This window comes from Panthera tigris, chromosome A2 (genome assembly GCF_018350195.1).
Source record: "Panthera tigris isolate Pti1 chromosome A2, P.tigris_Pti1_mat1.1, whole genome shotgun sequence".
In the NCBI taxonomy this organism is placed as follows: domain Eukaryota; kingdom Metazoa; phylum Chordata; class Mammalia; order Carnivora; family Felidae; genus Panthera; species Panthera tigris.
In genome coordinates this window covers 12,569,723-12,590,042 of record NC_056661.1, presented here as the reverse complement: position 1 = coordinate 12,590,042, position 20,320 = coordinate 12,569,723, and the positions used below count along the sequence as shown (strand labels likewise).

At 49.4% G+C, this 20,320-nt stretch overlaps 1 protein-coding gene across 1 annotated transcript in view; it reads right to left on the bottom strand.

Annotated features, from left to right (window-relative positions):
* Positions 1-750: 750 nt before the first annotated feature.
* Positions 751-20,320, bottom strand: part of NWD1 (NACHT and WD repeat domain containing 1) — a 47,756-nt gene continuing 28,186 nt past the window's right edge. The window contains exons 9-15 of the mRNA XM_015540444.2: positions 17,828-18,100; positions 16,217-16,307; positions 10,939-11,093; positions 9,361-9,637; positions 6,934-7,484; positions 3,680-3,785; positions 751-2,133 (exon numbers count right to left, since the gene is read on the bottom strand). Coding sequence (XP_015395930.2) covers positions 1,832-2,133; positions 3,680-3,785; positions 6,934-7,484; positions 9,361-9,637; positions 10,939-11,093; positions 16,217-16,307; positions 17,828-18,100 — 1,755 coding nt within the window. The 3' untranslated portion in view covers positions 751-1,831. The remainder of the gene's footprint in view (positions 2,134-3,679; positions 3,786-6,933; positions 7,485-9,360; positions 9,638-10,938; positions 11,094-16,216; positions 16,308-17,827; positions 18,101-20,320) is intronic.

Here is a 20,320-nt window from a genome sequence, read left to right as displayed (position 1 = left end):
ACATCTAGCTTAAAAGCCTCTGTTTCTAAGGTTGCTTGTTCTGAAACTGTCTGGAATCTGACAGAGGGGAGAGGCTATGACAGGTTTGTTATTTTCATGCCGGCTTGACTCACGAAGCCGGCTCCTGAACTAGAGACACACGGGCTAAATGTGCCCGTAGCTGTAAATTTGAGCCAATCGTTACCTTTTTTTTTTTTTTTCTAATTTACATCCAAATTTGTTAGCGTTTGGTGCAACAATGATTTCAGGAGAACATTCCTTAGTGCCCCTTCCCCATTAGCCCATCCCCCCCCAACCCCTCCAGTAACCTTCAGTTTGTTCTCCATATTTACGAGTCTCTTATGCTTTGTCCCCCTCCCTGTTTTTATATATTTTTGCTTCCCTAATGTTCATCTGTTTTATATCTCAAAGTCCTCATATGAGTGAAGTCATATGATTTTTGTCTTTCTCTGACTGACTAATTTCACTTAGCATAATACCCTCCAGTTCCAACCATGTAGTTGCAAATGGCAAGATTTCATTCTTTTTGATTGCCGAGTAATACTCCATTGTATGTATATACCACATCTTCTTTATCCATTCATCCATCGATGGACATTTGGGCGTTTTCCATACTTTGGCTATTGTCGATAGTGCTGCTATAAACATGGGGGTGCATGTGTCCCTTGAAACAGCACACCTGCATCCCGTGGATAAATGCCTAGTAGTGCAATTGCTGGGTCGTAGGGTAGTTCTATTTTTAGTTTTTTGAGGAACCTCCATACTGTTTTCCAGAGTGGCCGCACCAGCTTGCATTCCCATCAGTCGCTAACTTTTAAGAATGGGGAAAATGTGACATGAAAGTCTGGGTTTCTGGCTTTGTTTACAACAACAGGAAGCTGGCACCAATGAGCGGCTTTCCCCACGGCCATTCTGGGGTAGAGTCAGGGTGCCCAAGCCCGCCCCAGGCAGAGCACATGTCCTCCACACGTCCCCACGGTCTCCATCACTCTCTGCTGCTCACCCGGGTGCCTGGCCATCATCTAGATTATCCACTGGCCCCCGTGGGCATTTGGGTGTGTCCCCTGTGGTACAGATGGTCACGCTTCTGAGACTAAAATTGGAGCGAGGTGGCTCAACAGGGCTGGGACGGGAAAGCTCCTGGCTCTCTTCTCTCAGAGCCCCTGCACCCCAGGCTTGAGAGTTTGAGCAAATCACAGCTACCTGCCAAGGCTCGGTTTCCTTGTCTGTGAAATGGATGCAGAAACTCCTACCCTCCCTGAAGTGTGGGCTGTGATAAGGATCAGACGATAGCACCCGATGCTTTATAAATTAACGATAAAGCTCTGTGGTCCACCTCTGTGGTTTGGTGAATCTTACATCCAGCCATCCTCCCTTTGCCCTGTACCACCCCCCAGTTTCCCTCCCGGGCACAGTCCCTCCCGTTCTCAGGCAACATGCTTGGGCCGTATTGACTCCATCCCCAGCCCCGGTGGACACTGGGTCAGGCTGGCCAATCACAGCACTGCATTCACCCAGAGACAAGGTGCATGAGCCCACTGGGGCCAGTCGAATCGGGGCCAGCACTTCGGTTCAGACTGCTGGCAAAGGGAAGGTCTCTTTTCTACTGAACTTGGCCGTCATGTTGCTAACCTGGGGGTGGCGGGTTCCTGGGGGAACCCAGCCAACAAGCAGGAGAGCAGAGTGGAAAGTTGGTGAGAAACAGGGTCTGAGTCATATAATCTGGGGCTTTGGGTCCAGATAGACATCAACACGTACATTCTCTTTGCTTCAACCGGACTGAAGGGGGGCTAAGTCACTGGCGTCTCATGCCCCCATGGGGGAGGGGGTTCTACACGAGCAGGCAGACTTGTGAGCGTTTGTTCGATTTGCATGCATTTCCCTGGGCACTTGCTGATCTCGAGTCCTGGGGGACTCCTGCAACAGCCGCCGCTTCGTCTCTCTGCCTGGATTTGACCTTCCACACTGCCTTCTTGAAGTTCTTGAGAGGGTCCTGCTGCGAGGCTCTTGACGAAGGGTCCTGGAAACGCTCCCGGATGAGATAGCCGTGTCTCGTGGGGGCGATGAAGCCATTGGAAGTTGGGATGATTCTGTTCACCACAGCGTGGACAAACTGGACAGCCAGCAGGGTGCCTTTTCGGGTGGGGGTGGGGGGGACAGCAGGGCACACATGAGACCATGGGGGCCACAGAGATCCAATCTCACACATGTGAGAGTTGGCTGCGCGGGTCACATCCTTGCTATGCCTCTTACTAGCTTAGGCACGACGACGTCTAAACTCTCGGGAGTCCCCCCTGCCTCATGGGCGATGTGGGAATGAGAGCCCAACCTGCCTGCTGAGGAGAATTCTAAGGTTCCAAGATGTTAAGTGTGTCAGGTGTATCGGTCTCAGCCCAGAGCGAGCTCGGTAAAGGTTATTACTGGAGGAGGAGGAGAAAGAGAGGTTGTGCACCTGCCCGGGCTGGGCTTTGAAGGCCGCAATCCGCAGACCGCAGCGCCCGAGTCATCTGTAACTTTTTTAACTTGCAGATCTTTGCCACAAGCATTAAGCTACGCTACCTCGGATTGCAGTGTATTTGGTTACAATGTATTCCAGTCGACCTGATATCCATTCACCCACCCACGAGCTTTGTGACCTTGGGCAAATCTCTTAACCCCCCTGAACTTCAGCTTCATCACTTGTTACGTGGGGGGGGGGGGGGGGGTGGTAGCTAACGGCACGGATGCCCTGCCCAGGGTCAGAAGGGTTCCTTTCTCTATAGGAGATCACGTAGGAGGGCGACAAAGGCAGATGAGCGTCACTGTGTGACCTTGGGCAGTCACCTCACCTCTCAGAGCCTCAATTTTTGCTCTGTAGAATGAGGTGGCTGCCAAGGGAATTCAATGGCCCGGGAACAGGACCCCGTACACAAGAAGCGTTAACGCTCATTAATATGCCTTTAGGGTAATATTGACCAGACCGAGAGCTGGGAGGTTTGCAAGGTGGCTGGTCTTAAGCAAGCTGGCCCCTATCGTTTAGGGGGCCTGGGGCAAGAGAATGAATCAGGGCCCACATCCTATAAGGTCCAATGCGTAAATGTTGGAAATCTAGACAATAAACTATTCAGTGAACTATGCTCTGTCCTCCTACATTGATGGACGTGTCTTCGGAACCACCTGGAAGGTCATGTTGTGTTGAGAATTCTCAGGGTCCTCAGTTCCATACTGGAAAGTCATGGTGTGCGAGAGTCCCCCGCTCTTCGTGGCTTGGCCCCTCCTCTTCCCTCACTCAGCTTTATCCTAGTCCTCGGGGCCTCACACATATGCACGTGAACCGCCTACCCAGCTCATGCACCCAGACTCCAGGCTCATCACCCATGGCCGGCCCCCAAGTCCCGGGGTGCTCATACTAGGGGCACAGTCCACCCTCAGAAGGATGGACCCGGAGAAGAGGGCTGCCCAGGCCCTAAAGAGGGCACCTCCCAGGTGGGGAGAATGTTCCAGGTATCCAGAGCACGGGTCTAAAAAGAGGAGGTGTAGCTCTGGGGGGGGCCTGTCCCCGTGACCCACAGACACCTCTGTAAGCAGAGGGACCCAGCTAGGGGAGACCAGAGCAGAGCCCTGTAGTGTCCAGAGCCCAGAACAAGGCATTCCTCGCCAGATCTGAGCTCGGTCTTGCCCTCAAAGCAAAATGACTCACCATCCAGCACACTCCAGACGATTATGGAGCGATCCTTCAAGCCCGCGTACACGTACTTGTCATCCTTGGAGAAGCAGACACACTGGACTCCTCTACAGTAAGAATTCTGTTGAAAAAGACAAGGTGATCTTGGAGCGCCTGGGTGGCTCAGTCAGTCAAGCATCTGACTTCAGCTCAGGTCACGATCACAGTTTGTGAGTTCAAGCCCCGCATTGGGCTCTATGCTGAGAGCCTAGACCTTGCCTCAGATTCTGTGTCTCCCTCTGTCTCTGTCCCTCCCCGGCTCATGCTCTGTCTCTGTCAAAAATAAAACATTAAAAAAAAAAAAAAAAGACAAGGTGATGTGAATCTCAAACTGAGAGTCACCTAGGAGACCTACCCCAAGGCATCTGCGTAGGAAGCCAGGCTTGTAAGCCCCTCATGCGGGACGGATCCAATGAAACCCTGGAGAGATCGTAGGACCGATATTCCCAGGACCAAAACACATCTTCATAGGGACGGGATTGAGAGCTTTACAGGCATTTTGCATTGGAGAGCAGGAATTATCCGTTTTAATTTCTTTTTTTTTTTTAATGTTTTATTTATTTTTGAGACAGAGAGAGAGACAGACAGAATACGAGTGGGGAAGGGGCAGAGAGAGAGGAGACGGAATCCATGAAGCAGGCTCCAGGCTCTGAGCTGCCAGCATAGAGCTCGACATGGGACTCGAACCTGTGAACCATGAGATCATGACCTGAGCCTAAGTCAGACACTTAACCGACTGAGCCACCCAGGCGTCCCTATCAGTTTTAACTTAAGTGACCCCGAGTATACAAACATTAACTATAGTGGTATTTTTTTTATGTGTATTTATTTTTGAAAGACAGGGGCGCCTGGGTGGCGCAGTCGGTTAAGCGTCCGACTTCAGCCAGGTCACGATCTCGCGGTCCGTGAGTTCGAGCCCCGCGTCGGGCTCTGGGCTGATGGCTCGGAGCCTGGAGCCTGTTTCCGATTCTGTGTCTCCCTCTCTCTCTCTGCCCCTCCCCCGTTCATGCTCTGTCTCTCTCTGTCCCAAAAATAAATAAAAAAAAAAAAAAAAGAAAGAAAGACAGATAGAGAGAGAGCGCACGCAAGTGGGGGAGGGGCAGAGAGAGATGGGGACAGAGGATATGAAGCAGGCTCTGTGCTGATAGCAGAGAGACTGATGCGGGGCTTGAACCCATGATCCATGAGATCATGACCTGAGCTGGAGTTGGATGCTCAGCTGACTGAGCCACCCAGGCGCCCCAGCTACAATGGTCTTTAATTAAATGCTAGATGCTAAATGCAGCATGGCATCCTAGAGCCTAGAACGGAAAAGGGAAATCCGTTGAAAAATGTGTGATCCCAGTCAAGTTGGAAGCTTAGTTAACAGTACTGTCCCCATGGTAACTCATTCATTGTGACTAACGTACTCTAGTCACATAAGAGGTCGACATCGGGGAAGCTGGGTAAGGAGTGCGTACAGGAGGACCTAAAACCATTCCAAGATGAAGTTTATTTACAAACAAAAACAGGGAATAAATACATGAATGAATGAATAAATAAATAAATAAATACATGACAGGGTGCGTGGGTGGGCTCAGTCAGTTGAGTGTCTGACTCTTGATTTGGGCTCAGGTCACAATCCCAGGGTCGTGGGACTGAGCCCTGTGATGGCTCCACGTGGAGCCTGCTTAACAGTCTCTGTCTCTGCCTCTCTCTCTAAAATTAAAAAAAAAAAAAATTAGAAAAAGGAAAAAAGAAAGAGCTAGGTGTATTTAACTGCTGGGGTGATATTTTCCACTCGACAAGATGAAAGATTACTTACAGCCCAGCCTTATAGTGGCTTCCTAAAAATAAATGTCAGATGGGATGGGAGCTTCTTTTTTTTTTTTTTAATGTTTATTTATCTTTTTGAGAAAGAGACAAAGTGCGTGGAGGGGAGGGTCAGAGAGAGAGGGACAGAATCTGAAGCAGGCTGCAGGCTCTGAGCTGTCAGCACAGAACCCAAAGCAGGGCTCAAACCCACGAGACATGACCTGAGTTTATGAAACTGCACGTACTGTCTCTCTTAGTTACAAGATCATCTTCCTATGTTTATGAATAATTTTTATATCTTACAACCAAAGGTCTGGCCTTCATTCCCCATTTGAAAGACTGGAATAGTAACACCAACCTTATGAGGTCGTTGTAGGGATTACATTATAGAAGGATATTCTAATATGCATTTTCATATAGTATATAATATGAATATATATATATATTATGGCAGCTCTTAATTCTATTGATACAAAAAACTAGAATAGCTCCTTACGAGGTGGGCAGTATGGACTCTAAGACACTTCATACGTTAGGGAGTCAGTTGCCAGTTTCCCCGCTTCAGACCTTCACAGCTGCTGTTCCTTCTGCCAAGAATGCTGTTCCGCCAGACTCATTTGACTTTCTTAAATAGCAGCCTCTACTCCCTTTACCTTGTCCTATTTTTCCTCAAAGCTCTTCTTACACACCAGCCCTTTCCCACAAACATTTGTCGAGCCTTGAGGACATGTCAGGAGCTCTCCTAGGGATGGGGGCCACCTCCATAAGCAAAACACAAAAGCCCTCACCTCTGTGAGCCCTCACAGAACTCACAGTGTCTCCCCTCTTGAGAACGTGGCTCCAAGAGGCGGGACGGCGTGGCCTCTGGCCACACCTAGAAATCAAAACTCTTGGGCACAAGAATGGCTATCAGGATTAGGGTAAGGAGGGTGAGGCCGGGGTGTGCCGTGCAGGATCTGATCTTTATTTAAAACGATATCTTGGGGCATCTGGGTGGCTCAGTCGGTTGAGCGTCCGACTTCGGCTCAGGTCATGATCTTGCAGTTTGCGAGTTCAAGCCCTGCATTGGGCTCTCTGCTGTCAGCGCAGAGCCCGCTTCGGATCCTCTGTCTACCTCTCTCTCTGCCCCTCCCCTATTCACGCTCTCTCTCTCTCTCCCTCGAAAATAAAAAAAAAAGTTTTAAAAGATTTCGTTCTCTTGCTATCTTTTGCATTTGTCTCGATTTTTGTAAATACTGCCTTAAAATAGCGTCTCTCTTGATTGCCGAGTTTCGGGGCAGCCCCTTAAGCTCCGCTCCCGAGGTGAGTGTCCCTCACGGGCCCCACCCTGCTCCCGACCCTGGGTGATGGCGCACGGTATGCACTTAATACAGGACACCTGTCATCAGCTTTCTAAGGCCGGGACCTAGCCTGCATGCGGTGTGTGGGCCACGCACCGTGTAGCTCGTCTCGAATCTCCACTTGCAGGCCTGCAGGTCCCAGAGGCACAGCAGGGCTTCCTCGGATCCGCTGACCGCCAGCTGCTCCTTGTGGCTGACCTGCACACAGGTGACCCGGCTCCCGTGGGCCTCCAGAGGGAACACTTTGGAATTCGCACACTCGTAAAGGAAGAGGTCACCGTCGGTCATGCCGTACATCACACGGCAGTCAGCCAGGACGGCCACGCTGGAGATGGTCTCGGGCAGCTGGGTGTAGAAGGTGTATGTTGGCCCATCGACAACTGGACAGGGATCCCCGGGGCTGATGTCCAGCACCAGGATGATGCTGTCATAGGCGATGGCCAGGCGCTCCTCTCCTTGACTAAGGGCCATGCAGTTGATGGCTTTCCGGGCCTCGGGAGGGGGGATGCACATCACGTCCTGTCTGGAATTCAGGGGGAACACCAGGACGACCCCCGAAACGAGGCCAGTGAAAAGGAGATTGGCCCGCTGGGCCACCTCCAGACATCTGACCTCACTGGAGGCATCCAGGACGTCCTGCTCCTCACCTGCCACGGAGAGAAGGTCGCATCAGGAACAGCTCAGAGGAACGGACTCGCTCCGCAAATTGTTAAGGATTTTGAAAACCGCTCTCATTATCCGTATTCCCCCCCACCCTGGTTAACACTTTCTGATGACTTCCTGCTCCCCATCGGGACAAACGGACACGCCGACACGCATGAGCTCTCATCCCAGATGTTTCCTTTACAAACGTCTGTAAAGGGCTGGAGAGTGAATTTTTTTTGCCTTGCAGGCTGTATGCTCCTAACCCTTAACCTCTTAACCCTGAGGTTGAAGCCCCCCAACATGCCGCACGCAGGCAGTGTATGTCCGATCTGGCCCGCGGGCCCCAGTTTGCGGGCTTGTATCTCATTTCCCACCATGCCCCCTAGCTTCGTGTCGGGCTCCGCCCCTCAACTAGTGAGCAAGGGCCTCAAGCACGGTCACCTCGTCTGTCCTGCTCATTGCCAACCGTAGAGCCCGGCCCTGCGGCCAGCACTAACCAAACATCTGCCAAATCCATGAATGCAGGAGGCTGAGAGTGAATCTCTTTTCTCATATTATCGTTAAAGAGGGATTTCTGTACCTCCATCCGCCCCCATGGAGATCACAGCAGACACAGTTGGTGACGTGTCCAGACTCCCTTTACGGGCCAGGGCACCCAGACCCTAGGCTGCTCACTGCCCTCAGGTGAAGGGAGCCCCTCATCTCAAAATGCTTAGGGGGTTCCCCCACCACCCAGAACGGCCTGTAGCCAGTGACTGCCTGACGTGGGGATATAAAAGACTAGCCCTTGGGGCGCCTAGGTGGCTCAGTCGGTTAAGGTACCGCCTTCGGCTCAGGTCACGATCTTGCGGTTCGTGGGTTCAAGCCCTGCATCGAGCTCTGTGCTGACAGCTTGGAGCCTGGAGCCTGCTTCGGATTCTGAGTCTCTCTCTCTGACCCGCCCCCACTTGTGCTCTGTTTCTCAAAAATAAATAAACATTAAAAAAAAAAAAAACACGACTAGGGGCGCCTGGGTGGCTCAGTCGGTTAAGCATCCGATGTCGGCTCAGGTCATGATCTCGAGGTTTGTGAGTTCGAGCCCTGCGTCGGGCTCTGTGCTGACAGCTTGGAGCCTGGAGCCTGCTTTGGATTCTGTGTCTCCCTCTCTCTGCCCCTCCCCCGCTCGTGCTCTGTCTCTCTATCAAAAATAAACAAACATTTAAAAAAATTAAAAAAAAAAAAGACGAGACCTCTTGCTTTAGGTCCTCCCTCACCTGCTCATTCAGCCCTCCCCCTACCCCTGCCTGCTCTGATCACCCCTGCTTAGGTTTCTCCCGGGAGCTCCCCTCAACATACCCCTTGTGCAAACTTCCCCATCACGTGCCCTGCTTCCAGGAAACCCAAACGAAATGAGGGATTGACAACCAGACGGTCAATTACCCACACGCTGGAAATTTATCATATCAAGTCCTGATTTTTATTAGCCACTGTCAACCTGACTGCAGTTATGGGGGTGCTATGGACTGAATGTGTCCCTTCAAATTTGCATGTCGAAACCCCAGCCCATGATGTGATGGCGTTGGCCAGGAGGCTTTGTGAGGTGATTTGGCCATGAGGGCGGAGCCCCCACGATGGGATAAGTGCCCTTATACAGGGGACAAGAGGGCTTGCACTCCTGTGAGGACCTAATGAGAACGTGGCCATCTGCAACCAGGAAGCCGGCTGTCACCAGACCCGGATCCGCCAGTGCCTTGGCCTTGGCGTTCCCAGCCTCCAGAACCGTGAGAAGTAAACGTCTGTCGTTTAAAACGCCCAGTCTCTGGTGTAAAGAACCCAAGCAGTCCCGGACAGGAGCTTTGGTTCTTACCCACACAAATGGCCGTGCTTATATATACAAACCTTCTGCTAAGTCCCAGATGGTGACTTTGCTCTTGTCCCCAATCTTGGGGAAGTAAACGTAGCTTCCATCGTGTGATACGGCAGTGAGGCCAGTGCGATCCAGAAACGGGGTAGAGGCCCTTGGCTGCCGCACAGACGTGAGATCCCAGACTTTGAAAGACGAGGACTGCTGGGAAGCAGATGCCACCAAGGCCCCACCCCAGACCAACAGGCTCACGGGGGCCCCGACGCCTTCCAGAACATCCAGCAGGGTCCCCTGCTCCGACAGACTCCACACCTGAGGATGGACAGCAGAAGGCCAAAGCTGACTTCTTCCTTACGCTGTCATAGCTAAGAAATATGCATGAACCCATTTGTCCACCTCTGGTGAATTCTCAGGCTGCAGTTCGAGGGCCTTCTCCACCCCCTCAAGCCTCCCCACCCCTCACCGAGCCACTACCACAGCAGTTCTCAAAGTGTGGTCCAGGGAACCCCTGGAGGGTACCGCCAGGCATTTTCAGGAGGGCTTGCAAACACAAAACTGTTTTCATCATAATTCAAGATGCCATTTGCCTTTTCTACTCTCTTCCTCTCACAAAGGAGCGGTGGAGTTTTCCAGAAGCTATGGGACATGAGATGTCACACCAGATCAGAGAATGCAGAATCAAGTACGAGAAGCCAACGGTCTCCTATTGAGCCAGACACGAAAGAGATTCGTCAAAATGCGCAACCACGCCACTCTTCTCGTGAGTTTTGTCTGTTTGTTTCAGAAACTACAGGATTTTCGTAAAAGTGTGTTACTCCATTGACATGTAATGTTCGTGAATCAACAGAGAAGTATTTTTGGATGTCCTCGCTGCTAATTTTTAATATGGTAATTACCATCGGGGACCAAATGCAACACGGGATCCTAGACTGGATCCCAGAATAAAGAAAAAGAGGACATTTGTGGGAAAGCTGGTGAAACTACAGAAGAATTTGCAGATCGGTTAATAACAGTATTCTCCCAATATAAATGTTTCAGTTTTGATAAAGGGCCCGGGGGGACATGAGATGGTAACATAGAGGCAAGCAGGGTGTAGACGAGATAAATATGTATATGTGGGGACTCCCTGTACTTTCTTGGCAACTCTTCTGTACCTCCTAAAACTCTTCCCCAAATAAATTATTTGTTAAGAATATGTAAATCCGATATATAAATCTATAAATCAAACTGATATAAACCACTTATTGAGAATCTTTGGGATCCTTGATAACCTTTAGGAATGTAAGGAGGTCCTAAGGCCAGAACGTTGGAGAACTGCTACTTTAGTATGTGCTTTTCCCACCAGAGTGAGAACTTTGAGCTCGGTGGGAATTTTCTGCCATTTCCTCCCAACCCTTCTCCACTCTGAAGGCCCAAATCCTCCCCGTTTTTTCAGGTTCCATGGGAATGCTATCCCCTTCCTGGGTCTCAGGGGATCCCTCCCCCACATCTTCCCAGTGACCTGCTCTGTTTCGCCTGCACTAGTGTACGTGAATCTCTGTATTTCGAAGCCAAAAGACCTCTCAAGAATTATACTTTTCTATTCCAGAGGCGGAGTGAGGATGACCTCTGACCTGAATGAGTGCGTCCCGGGACCCAGTGACAATCAGATTGTTCTCAGGACCAAAACTGGCTGTCTCCACGGTGTCCTCGTGTTCAAGGTCGGTGGCCATGAATCGATGAAACCCCTGTGAGTCTGCCAAGAATATCCGGACGGATCTTCCAAACCCTGAAAGGGCAGGGATGGGATTATCCCTTTCATTCCTGGAGGAGCTTGACAGGAGTTCAGTTTAGTCAACAAAGATTTTTTTTTGAGCACCGACTACTTGGCTGTGGAAGCAACACGGTGGTGAACAAGAGAGACATGGCCCGTGCCATCACACAGCCTAGAGTTGTCAGGTGCAGGGGTGGGAGGCGGGGGGGTGGGGGCGGCAGCTGAAAACAGTGATCAATAACCTTGCAGAAAACAGCAAAGTTATTCATTATCGCAAGACTGAGTTTCCAGAGGGCTGGGACCGCCTGTTGGGGCTGCTCCTGGTATCCCAGAACCCAGCACAAAGCTGGACATAAGGTAGATATGTTTTGAAGACGGAGGGAAGGCAGGGAGGGAGGAAGGGGGTAGGGAGGAGGATAGGAAGGACAGGAAAATAGTTGGAATCTGCGATAAGGGCAATAAAGTCAAGGGGACTGGCTGCCATGAGAAAAAAATGACACAGACACACGTGTGGCAGACAAGGCATGAAGGGGGAGACCAGAGAAATGTGGCCACAAGTCAAAGAATCACAAGGCAGAAACTAGAAGGGGCAAAAAAGGATTCTTCTCTGGAGGCTTTGGAGGGACCATGACCCTGCCCACATTTTTTTTTTTTTTTAGTAATTTTTTAAAGTTTATTTACTTATTTATTTAGAGAGAGAGGGGGAGAGAGACAGAGCATGAGCAGGGGAGGGGTAGAGACAGGGAGAGAGAGAGAATCCCAAGCAGGCTTCCCACTATCAGCACAGAGCCCAATGCGGGACTCGAACCCACGAACCGTGAGATCATGACCTGAGCCGAAACTAAGAGTCAGACGCTTAACCGACTGAGCCAGCCAAGCGCCCCTGGCCACATCTTGATTTTTGGACTTCTGGCCTCTAGAATTGTGAGGAAAGAGATTTCTTTTCTTTTTTTAATGTTTATTTATTTTTGAGACAGAGAGAGACACAGCATGAGCAGGGAAGGGGCAGAGAGAGAGGGAGACACAGAATGTGAAGCAGGCTCCAGGCTCTGAGCTGTCAGCACAGAGCCCGACGCGGGGCTCAAACTCACGAACTGTGAGATTGTGACCTGAGCCGAAGTCGGACGCTTAACCGACTGAGCCACCCAGGCGCCCCGATTTCTATCGTTTTGAGCCACTACATTTATGTGGTAGTTTGTTACAGCAACCCCAGGACCTTTGAGCGGACATCTGAGAAGGTGGCAGGCCCTGGAAGGGTGGGAACAGCCTGGGATGACCAGGAGGTAGGAAAGGCCTGCGTGTGTGTCTCAGGGGCAGCACAGAGGCCAGTGTGGGTGGAGCAGAGTGAAGGAGGGGGAGGGGAGGGAGGGAGAGCCTTGCTAGATTTAACACAAAACAAAACAAAACAAAACAAAACAAAACAAAACAAAACAAAACACCTAACAGGACAATGCCGTTGAATTAGAATTTCAGATAAATAGTGAAATTGCTATTATTAGCAGAAGTAGATCCCAAATATTACGTGGGGTATATTTATACTGAAAAGTTGATTTGTTGTTTATCTGAAGTTTCACTGGGCGTTCTATATTTTACCCGGCACCCCACCCAAGGGGGATTGCTCACTGTGTTCCAAATATGGGCTGGGTGAAGTGTTTTGTTAAGAGGGCCCCTGGCAGTGCAGGAAAGAGGTCCCCAAGGCCAGATCATGCAGGCCGGGACGTGGTGGGGGCAGGGGGGATGGTGTGGGACTCTTGTGCTATGCACCCGGCCTGCACCAGCCCAGTTTAGACTCCTGGAAACCCCTGAGTCAAGTCAGCTGGGGGCTGGCCGTCCATCTGATTGCCTCTCCAGGCCCTCCATGCAATTGTTTTATTGAACTACACTTGAACCTGAGGCTCACACAGAAGGATGTTATGGGAAACGGATCGAGTGCATCAAGATATCTGCTGTCCAAGGATATTTGCATCCCATTCGTGTGCAGGAAAGGGTTAACTCAGCAGGCCTGGGGGTCCCTGTTCTGCACGTGAATGGTTTGACCCTTGCCAGGCTCCTGAGAGGTGCCCTCTAAGCCCTTAGAATGTCCTCCTTGATAAAAGTGTCCTTGTGGGGCCCCGGGGTGGCTCAGTCAGTTAAGTGTCCAGTTTCAGCTCAGGTCATGATCTCACCGTTTGTGAGTTCGAGCCCCACATAAGGGCTCTCTGCTGTCAGCACGGAGCCCGCTTTGGATCTTCTGTCCCCCTCTGTCTGTGCCCTTCCCCCTCTCTCTCTGCCCTTCCCCTACTCGCACTCTCTCTCCCTATCTCTCAAAAATAAATAAGCATTAAAAAAAGTATCCTGGTTTTACTTGAGGCCTTGGGCCACACGGGATGGCCAACGCTCACGTGTGTTTGGCAGTGGGAGCTTTGGGACACGCGGTATCAGCTTGACCTCGGGGGCGGGGGTGTTGGGAGACTGAGGTCAGCCGGGCAGGTGATCAGCTGTGTCTCCATAATCAACCCCCGGTAAAAATCCTGGACGCCAAGGCTGGTTGAGCTCCCCCGGTCGGTGCTGTTGTCACACACGGTCACTGACAGAAGTAAGCGCTGTCCACGTGACTCCACGGGGAGGGGACACCTGGAAGCTTGGGCCTGGTGTCTTCTGAACTCAGCCCCACACACCTCTACCCTTTGCTGATCTTAATCCAAGGGACCCCCTGAACCACAATTCCATTTCTGACACTGGAAAGAAATCCGTGCCTGATCTCAGCTAAGTTGGGATTGGGCTACCTCTTCTAGAGCAACAGGTGGGTTCCCGAAACTGTGGATGGGGAAACTGCTCGGGCTTCTCCTCATTGGCCGCTGGAAAGAGCCACACGTGAAACCCACTGTAACAGATTTCTAGGTCACTGGGGTCTTCAGTGCCCTTGACCTCAGTCCTGATTCTAGTTTGTGCCTGTATCCTTTGTTCGTCTTTCTTCTCACGTGCCTGTTTCCCATGCTGCATTTCGCACATACTTGTGCCACCTAAAATTCTTTTGGAAACTGGATGGTGGATGATGTGTAGGAGCCATCGCCATAAGCCACATGTGGCTCTTCACGTGGCTGGTCCAAGTCGAGATGAGCTGTTGGTGTAGAACACGTGCCAGGTTTCATAACCTTCACGCGAGAATTTTGTTATTTATTTTTTTTAGTTTGGTTATTTTTGAGAGAGAGAGAGAGAGAGACAGAGCACGAGCGGGGGAGGGGCAGAGAGAGAGGGAGACACAGAATCCGGAGCAGGCTCCAGGCTCCGAGCTGTCAGCACAGAGCCTGGCATGGGGCTCGAACTCACGAACCTGGAGATGGTGACCTGAGCCAAAGTTGGACGCTTAAACGACTGTGAAAAATACCATTAAGAATTTTTATGTCAATTTCATGTTACATTTTTAGAATGTATTGGGTTAAATAAGATATATTATTCACATGAATGACACCTGTGTCTTTTTGCCTTTTTAAATAGGGTCATGCCAGCTGCACCTGGGCAGCTCAGTGGGTTAAGCGTATGACTTCGGCTCAGGTCATGATCTCACGGTTTGTGAGTTCGAGCCCCGCGTCGGGGCTCGATTTTAGGGCAATGAAATTACCCTATCTGAGGTTCTAATGGTGGATATACGCCATTACACATTCGTCCAAATCCATAGAAGGCACAACAGCCAGAATGACCGTAATGTAAACTACAGACTTTGGGTGATGATGATGTGTCAGTGCAGGTTCATCGATTGTAGCAAATGCACCCCTCCAGTGGGGGGTGTTGATATTGGAGGAGGCTGCATGAGAGTACGGAGTGGGGGGGATATAGGGGGTCTGTGGGAAATCTCTGTACTTTCTGCTCAACCTGGCTGTGAACCCAAATCCAATCTTTATTTTTTTTTAAGTTCATTTTTTTTTTTTTATTTTGAGAAAGAGAAAGAGGGGCAGAGACAGAGAGAGAGAGGGAGAGAGAGAATCGTAAGCAGGCTCCGTGCTGTCAGTGCACAGCCCAATGTGGGGCTAGATCCCATGAACCATGAGATCAAGACCTGAGCCGAAATCAAGAGTTGGATGCTCAACTAACTGAGCTACCCCATGCACCCTATGATCTTTTTTTTTTTTTAATATTTATTTATTTAAGCAATCTCTACATCCAACATGGGGTTTGAACTCACCACCGCTGAGATCAAGAGTCACACACTCCTCCGACTGGGCCAGCCAGGCATCCCCCAAACTGACCTTTAAACAAAATAGTCTTTTGGGGGGCACCTGGGAGGCTCAGTCAGTTGAGCGTATGACTTTGGCTCCGGTCATGATCTCGCAGTTTGTGAGTTTAAGCCCCACATCGCCGCTTCAGATCCTCCGTCCCCCCTCTCTCTGTCCCTCCCCCACTTGAGCCCTCTTGAAAATAAATAACCGTTAAAAGAAAAAGAGAGAAAGAAAAAATAGTCTTTTTTTTTTTCTTTAATCGGGCTGTGGATTGTCTGTTGGTCACCTCCTAGGAAGCCTTCCCTGTTTCAGACAGAAGAATAAAACTCTATCACCCACTCCCATGACCCCTGATTCTTGTCTGGTTATAGCACCAACCACACTTTTTTGTGGCTGCCTTATTGTAGGGGTTGCATTGCCTGGCTCCTCCCTGGGAGCACCCCATCTTCTCATGCAGCACTCCTTAATCCCTGTGACTGGCAGGGATAAGCACCCTCATCTCAAATGAACCAGAAGCACAGAAAGGTTAGGTTTACCCCGAACAGGGAAAGCTGCAGCCCGGCGGCCAAAACTGGCCTGGCATCTATTTCTGTGTGACCCGTGAGGTGAGGATAGTTTTTACGATTTTAAATCGTTGAAAAAATAAATAAATATAAGACTACTATTTTTGTGACACGTGAAAAGGATACAAAATCCAAATGTGGGCATCCATCAACAAAGTCTTAGTGGCACACAGCCAGCCCCACTTGAAATATCATCTGTGGAGGCTTTCACGTTACAGGTGCGACAGGGACCACGGGGTCTGTGGCCTTTCAGAAAAGGTTTTGCCAGCCACAGGTCTCGAATGGCCCCCCTCGCTCCAAACCGCTCTCCACTTCCAACCAAATCCAGAGCTGCCCCCCCCCACCCCCCGCCACCATGGCTCTGAATAAGAGACACTACCTGCAGCGAGAAGGGACTCATCTTCAGAGACTACCAGGAACCTCACAGCTTCCGGAAGCTTCTCCAGCAGGCTGTCTCCTTCAGGGGAAATCTGTGCAAAGTCAAGGATGCCCATCAAGCATTTCCACAGGGTTAAGAGTCCAGGGTCAAGAGTTTGAATGCAAGGCTCTGTCACTCACCAGCTTCCAAGAAAATTCCTTAGCCCTTGGGTACCTCAGTTTCCTCATCTATTAAATGGGCGATGATACAGGACGACCACGTAGGACCACCATGGGCTAAGAATCATGCAGAATGGTTCCCCCCCCACCTGCACATAGTCAGCCCTCCCAACGTGGGTAGCTCTTATTATTACCGTTGATACTGTTTTTGTAACTAGCTCAGGCACCCGGAGAACATTCCGGCACTTGTTTCCTGCCCCCAGAGGAGCTCTGGAGATCTCAAATAAGATGGAAACTCCCATTCCCGAGTTGCAGGACGGATTCTGTTCAGATCGAAGAGGATGGTTCTTTCCTCAATCCTGCAGCCCCAATTCAGCTACGGATTATTTTTTTAATTTAAATTTTAGTTAGTTAATACATGGTGCAATATTGGCTTCTCAGCTACTGATTTCTGAGCATCTGACAGCCACCAGGCCGAGAGCCAAAAACTTTACATTCATTACCTCGGGGAGGGGCACAGACAGAACGCCTCGGGGGCCAAGAAAAGTGAGTTTTTGGCACTAATCCAAGCCAATGTTTAAAAAAAAATATTCGTTCACCTTCGTAGTGGGGGTGGGAGAAATGAATTTCCTCATGGCTCTCACTGTTGATTTCTTTAACTGCTGATTGAAAAAAAATGTTTCTTTTAAAACTTAGAGAGTTAAACAATACTGTATAAGATGGGGGGAAAAAAAGAAGTATCCAGAGCACATCAGGAACACCTCTCCACCTTTCCTGCATTGTCCCTTCACCCCAGAAGGGGCTGTTGTCTACTTTGTAAGCACCTGCTTGTATAGATGAGCATTTACACAACCATCCTTTTTTGCACCATCCGTCATAGATACTGTTCTGCAAGTTTGCTTTTACTTAATGCGTCTGGGGCAGCGGTTCTCAAAGGGTGGGAGGGCGATTTGGTGCCACCCTCGCCGGCCAAGAGCTGGCAATGCCTCGGAGACATTTTTGTCAGGACCGAGTGCCAACAATGACCCACATTGGCCGGCCCCCAGGAGACACCAAGAGAGGTTTCCTGAAACGCGCAGAGTTGCAAATCCCTGGAATTAAGAAGCCAAATGTCATTTATTAAAAGATCAAAGGTAGGGGCGCCCGGGTGGCTCAAGTCGGTGAAGCGTCTGACTTCGGCTCAGGTCACGATCTCGTGGTGCGTGGGTTCGAGCCCCGCGTCGGGCTCTGTGCTTGCAGCTCGGAGCCTGGAGCCTGCTTTGGATTCTGTGTCACCCTCCTTCTCTGCCCCTCCCCTGCTCAGGCTCTGTCTCTCTCTCTCTCTCTCTCAAAAATAAAATAAACATAAATAAATAAAATAAAATAAATAAACAATAAAAAATGACCGAAGGTGAAGGCATTGGGCACTTTGGGGCCAAGCAATGTGGGCGTCACACTCAGTAAAGCAGCTTACCAAGGAGACGGAGCCCTTGCTGAACCCGGTGACCATCTTCCCCTGCTTCTGGAGCGAGACCCCACAGGTAGGCGTTTCTTCCTTGATGCTGGATAAATGTTGCCTCCCCTGCGGCTTTCCTGTGGCCGAGCTCCACAGGCCGGCCACGCCACCCTGGGACACGGTCAGCAGCGTGGCCCGGGAAGCCAGCACTGCTACATACACCCAGCAGTCAGAGGGATCTCCCAGGATCTGGAAAACCAGTTCTGCAGTTTCTAGATGCCACGCACTGACCTAATGGAGTCGTGAAAAGGAAGAGAAATCTCAGTGAGAGACCCGGGTGGCGGGTTTTCCAGGGGCAAACGCAAAACCCGTGCTTTGTCGTAGCGCATGCATTTTCTTTTCAGCGTTGGCAGTTCCAAACAAGGCAGGCGGGAGACACATCCTGGATTAGAGCCTAGAACAGCAAAAGGACATTGGTGGAAAACTTGATGCAATCCAAGTGAAGTCTGCGTTGGGCTGATAGAAATGACCAATATTAATGTCTTAGCTGTGGCGGATGTACCCTGGTTATGTAAGATGTTGACATTACAGGAGACTGAACAGAAGGGCATATGGGAACTCTTTCTAATAGCTCTATCACTTTTCCACGAACCTAAAATTTCTCCAAAGTGACAGTCTCAAGAATGAGAGCAAAGTTAGCCATGCCGTATACATTCACATATGTTCACCTCAAGTAATTACTGATCAGAGCAGATTTCATATTTAACCTCACCAGAAAAAGTACCTTTTTTAATTGACAGTAACCATTTAAATAGTAAACATTTGCCCATTAATTCTCCTTTTGGGGTTTACTCTAAAAAAAATTTTTTTAATGTTTATTTATTCTCGAGAGAGTGCGAGCAGGGGAGGGGCAGAGAGGGAGACACAAAATTGGAAGCACACACAATTGGAGACACAAAATTGGACAGCTCCAGGCTCTGAGCTGTCAGCACAGAGCCCAACTCGGGGCTGGAATTCACGAACCGTGACATCATGACCTGAGCCGAAGTCAGATGCTTAACCGACTAAGCCACCCAGGCACCCCTGGGGTTTACTCTAAAAAAATATGGAGAGATACAAAGATCTATGTAGAAGGAAAGTTGCCTCAGTTATTTGAAGGTGCAAATAACTGGAAACAACTTATCTGTCCAGCAGTAAGGGATCACGTACATAACTACCATGGAGTCATGCAAGGCAATCTTACGAAGTCACTAAGCATGCTGTTTTTGAAGAATGCTTAAGGTCATGGACAAATAAAATCGATTTCTAAAACTGCATCTATAGCTTCATATATGTTTTTATCCCCATTTTGTGTTATACATACATGCACATGTGTATGTGTATGAAACCCACATAAAATAAAACCCTGTAAAATGTTAACAGCATTTGTCTTAGGGATTGTTTATTATCATTTCTTATTTCTTTACTGTATTTTCCTGACTTCTGCTGATAACCAAATGATTTCTTTAACCAGTTTTGCAATCAATCAACACCTCTCTAATATTTAAGCCTGCACCGTCAGTACGAATACAAGGCAAGCTGCATGTGACTTTAAATTTTTTATCAATCACTTTAGAAAAAGTAAGAAGAAGGGTGCCTGTGTGGCTCAGTCTCGGGTCATGATCTCACAGTTCGTGAGTTCGAGCCCCACATCCGGCTCTCTGCTGACAGCGGGGAGCCTGCTTCAGATCCTCTGTCTTCCTCTCTCTGTCCCTCCTCGACTTGTGCGCCCGGGCGACTGCTTGCTCTCTCTCTCTCTCTCTCTCTCTCTCTCAAAAATAAAATAAACATTAAAAAAAAAAGTAAGAAAGGGGCGCCTGGGTGGCTCAGTCGGTTAAGCGGCCGACTTCGGCTCAGGTCATGATTTCACGGTCCGTGAGTTCGAGCCCTGCGTCGGGCTCTGTGCTAACAGTTCAGAGCCTGGAGCCTGTTTCAGATTCTGTGTCTCCCTCTCTCTGACCCTCCCCCGTTCATGCTCTGTCTCTATCTGTCTCAAAAATAAATAAACGTTAAAAAAATTAAAAAAAAAAAAGTAAGAAAAACAAGGGAGAGCAATTTAAATAATACATTGTACTTAACCCATATGTCCAAATGTTATCATTTCAACATGTAATCAATATAAAATTATCATTGAAATATGTTACATCATTTTTATGATACTAGGGCCTTGAAATCCAGTGTGTTTTAAACTTAAGGCACATCTCAATCCAGAATAAGCACATTTCAAGCGTTCAGTAGCCACGTCTGGGTGGTGATGCCCCACACTGGACAGCGTAGTTTATAAGCTACCGATATTGCTTACATGAACAACTTCCATTTACTAATAAAATATAATAATTAACAGCTACTAATTATTTGGTGCTTACTATGTACCAAGCACTATGCCACATGGTTTAGTCATTATCTCATCTAGTAGATGAAGCAGAGCGGTAAGGTAATGTATCAAGATCACTCAGCTTGCAAAGAAGTCAC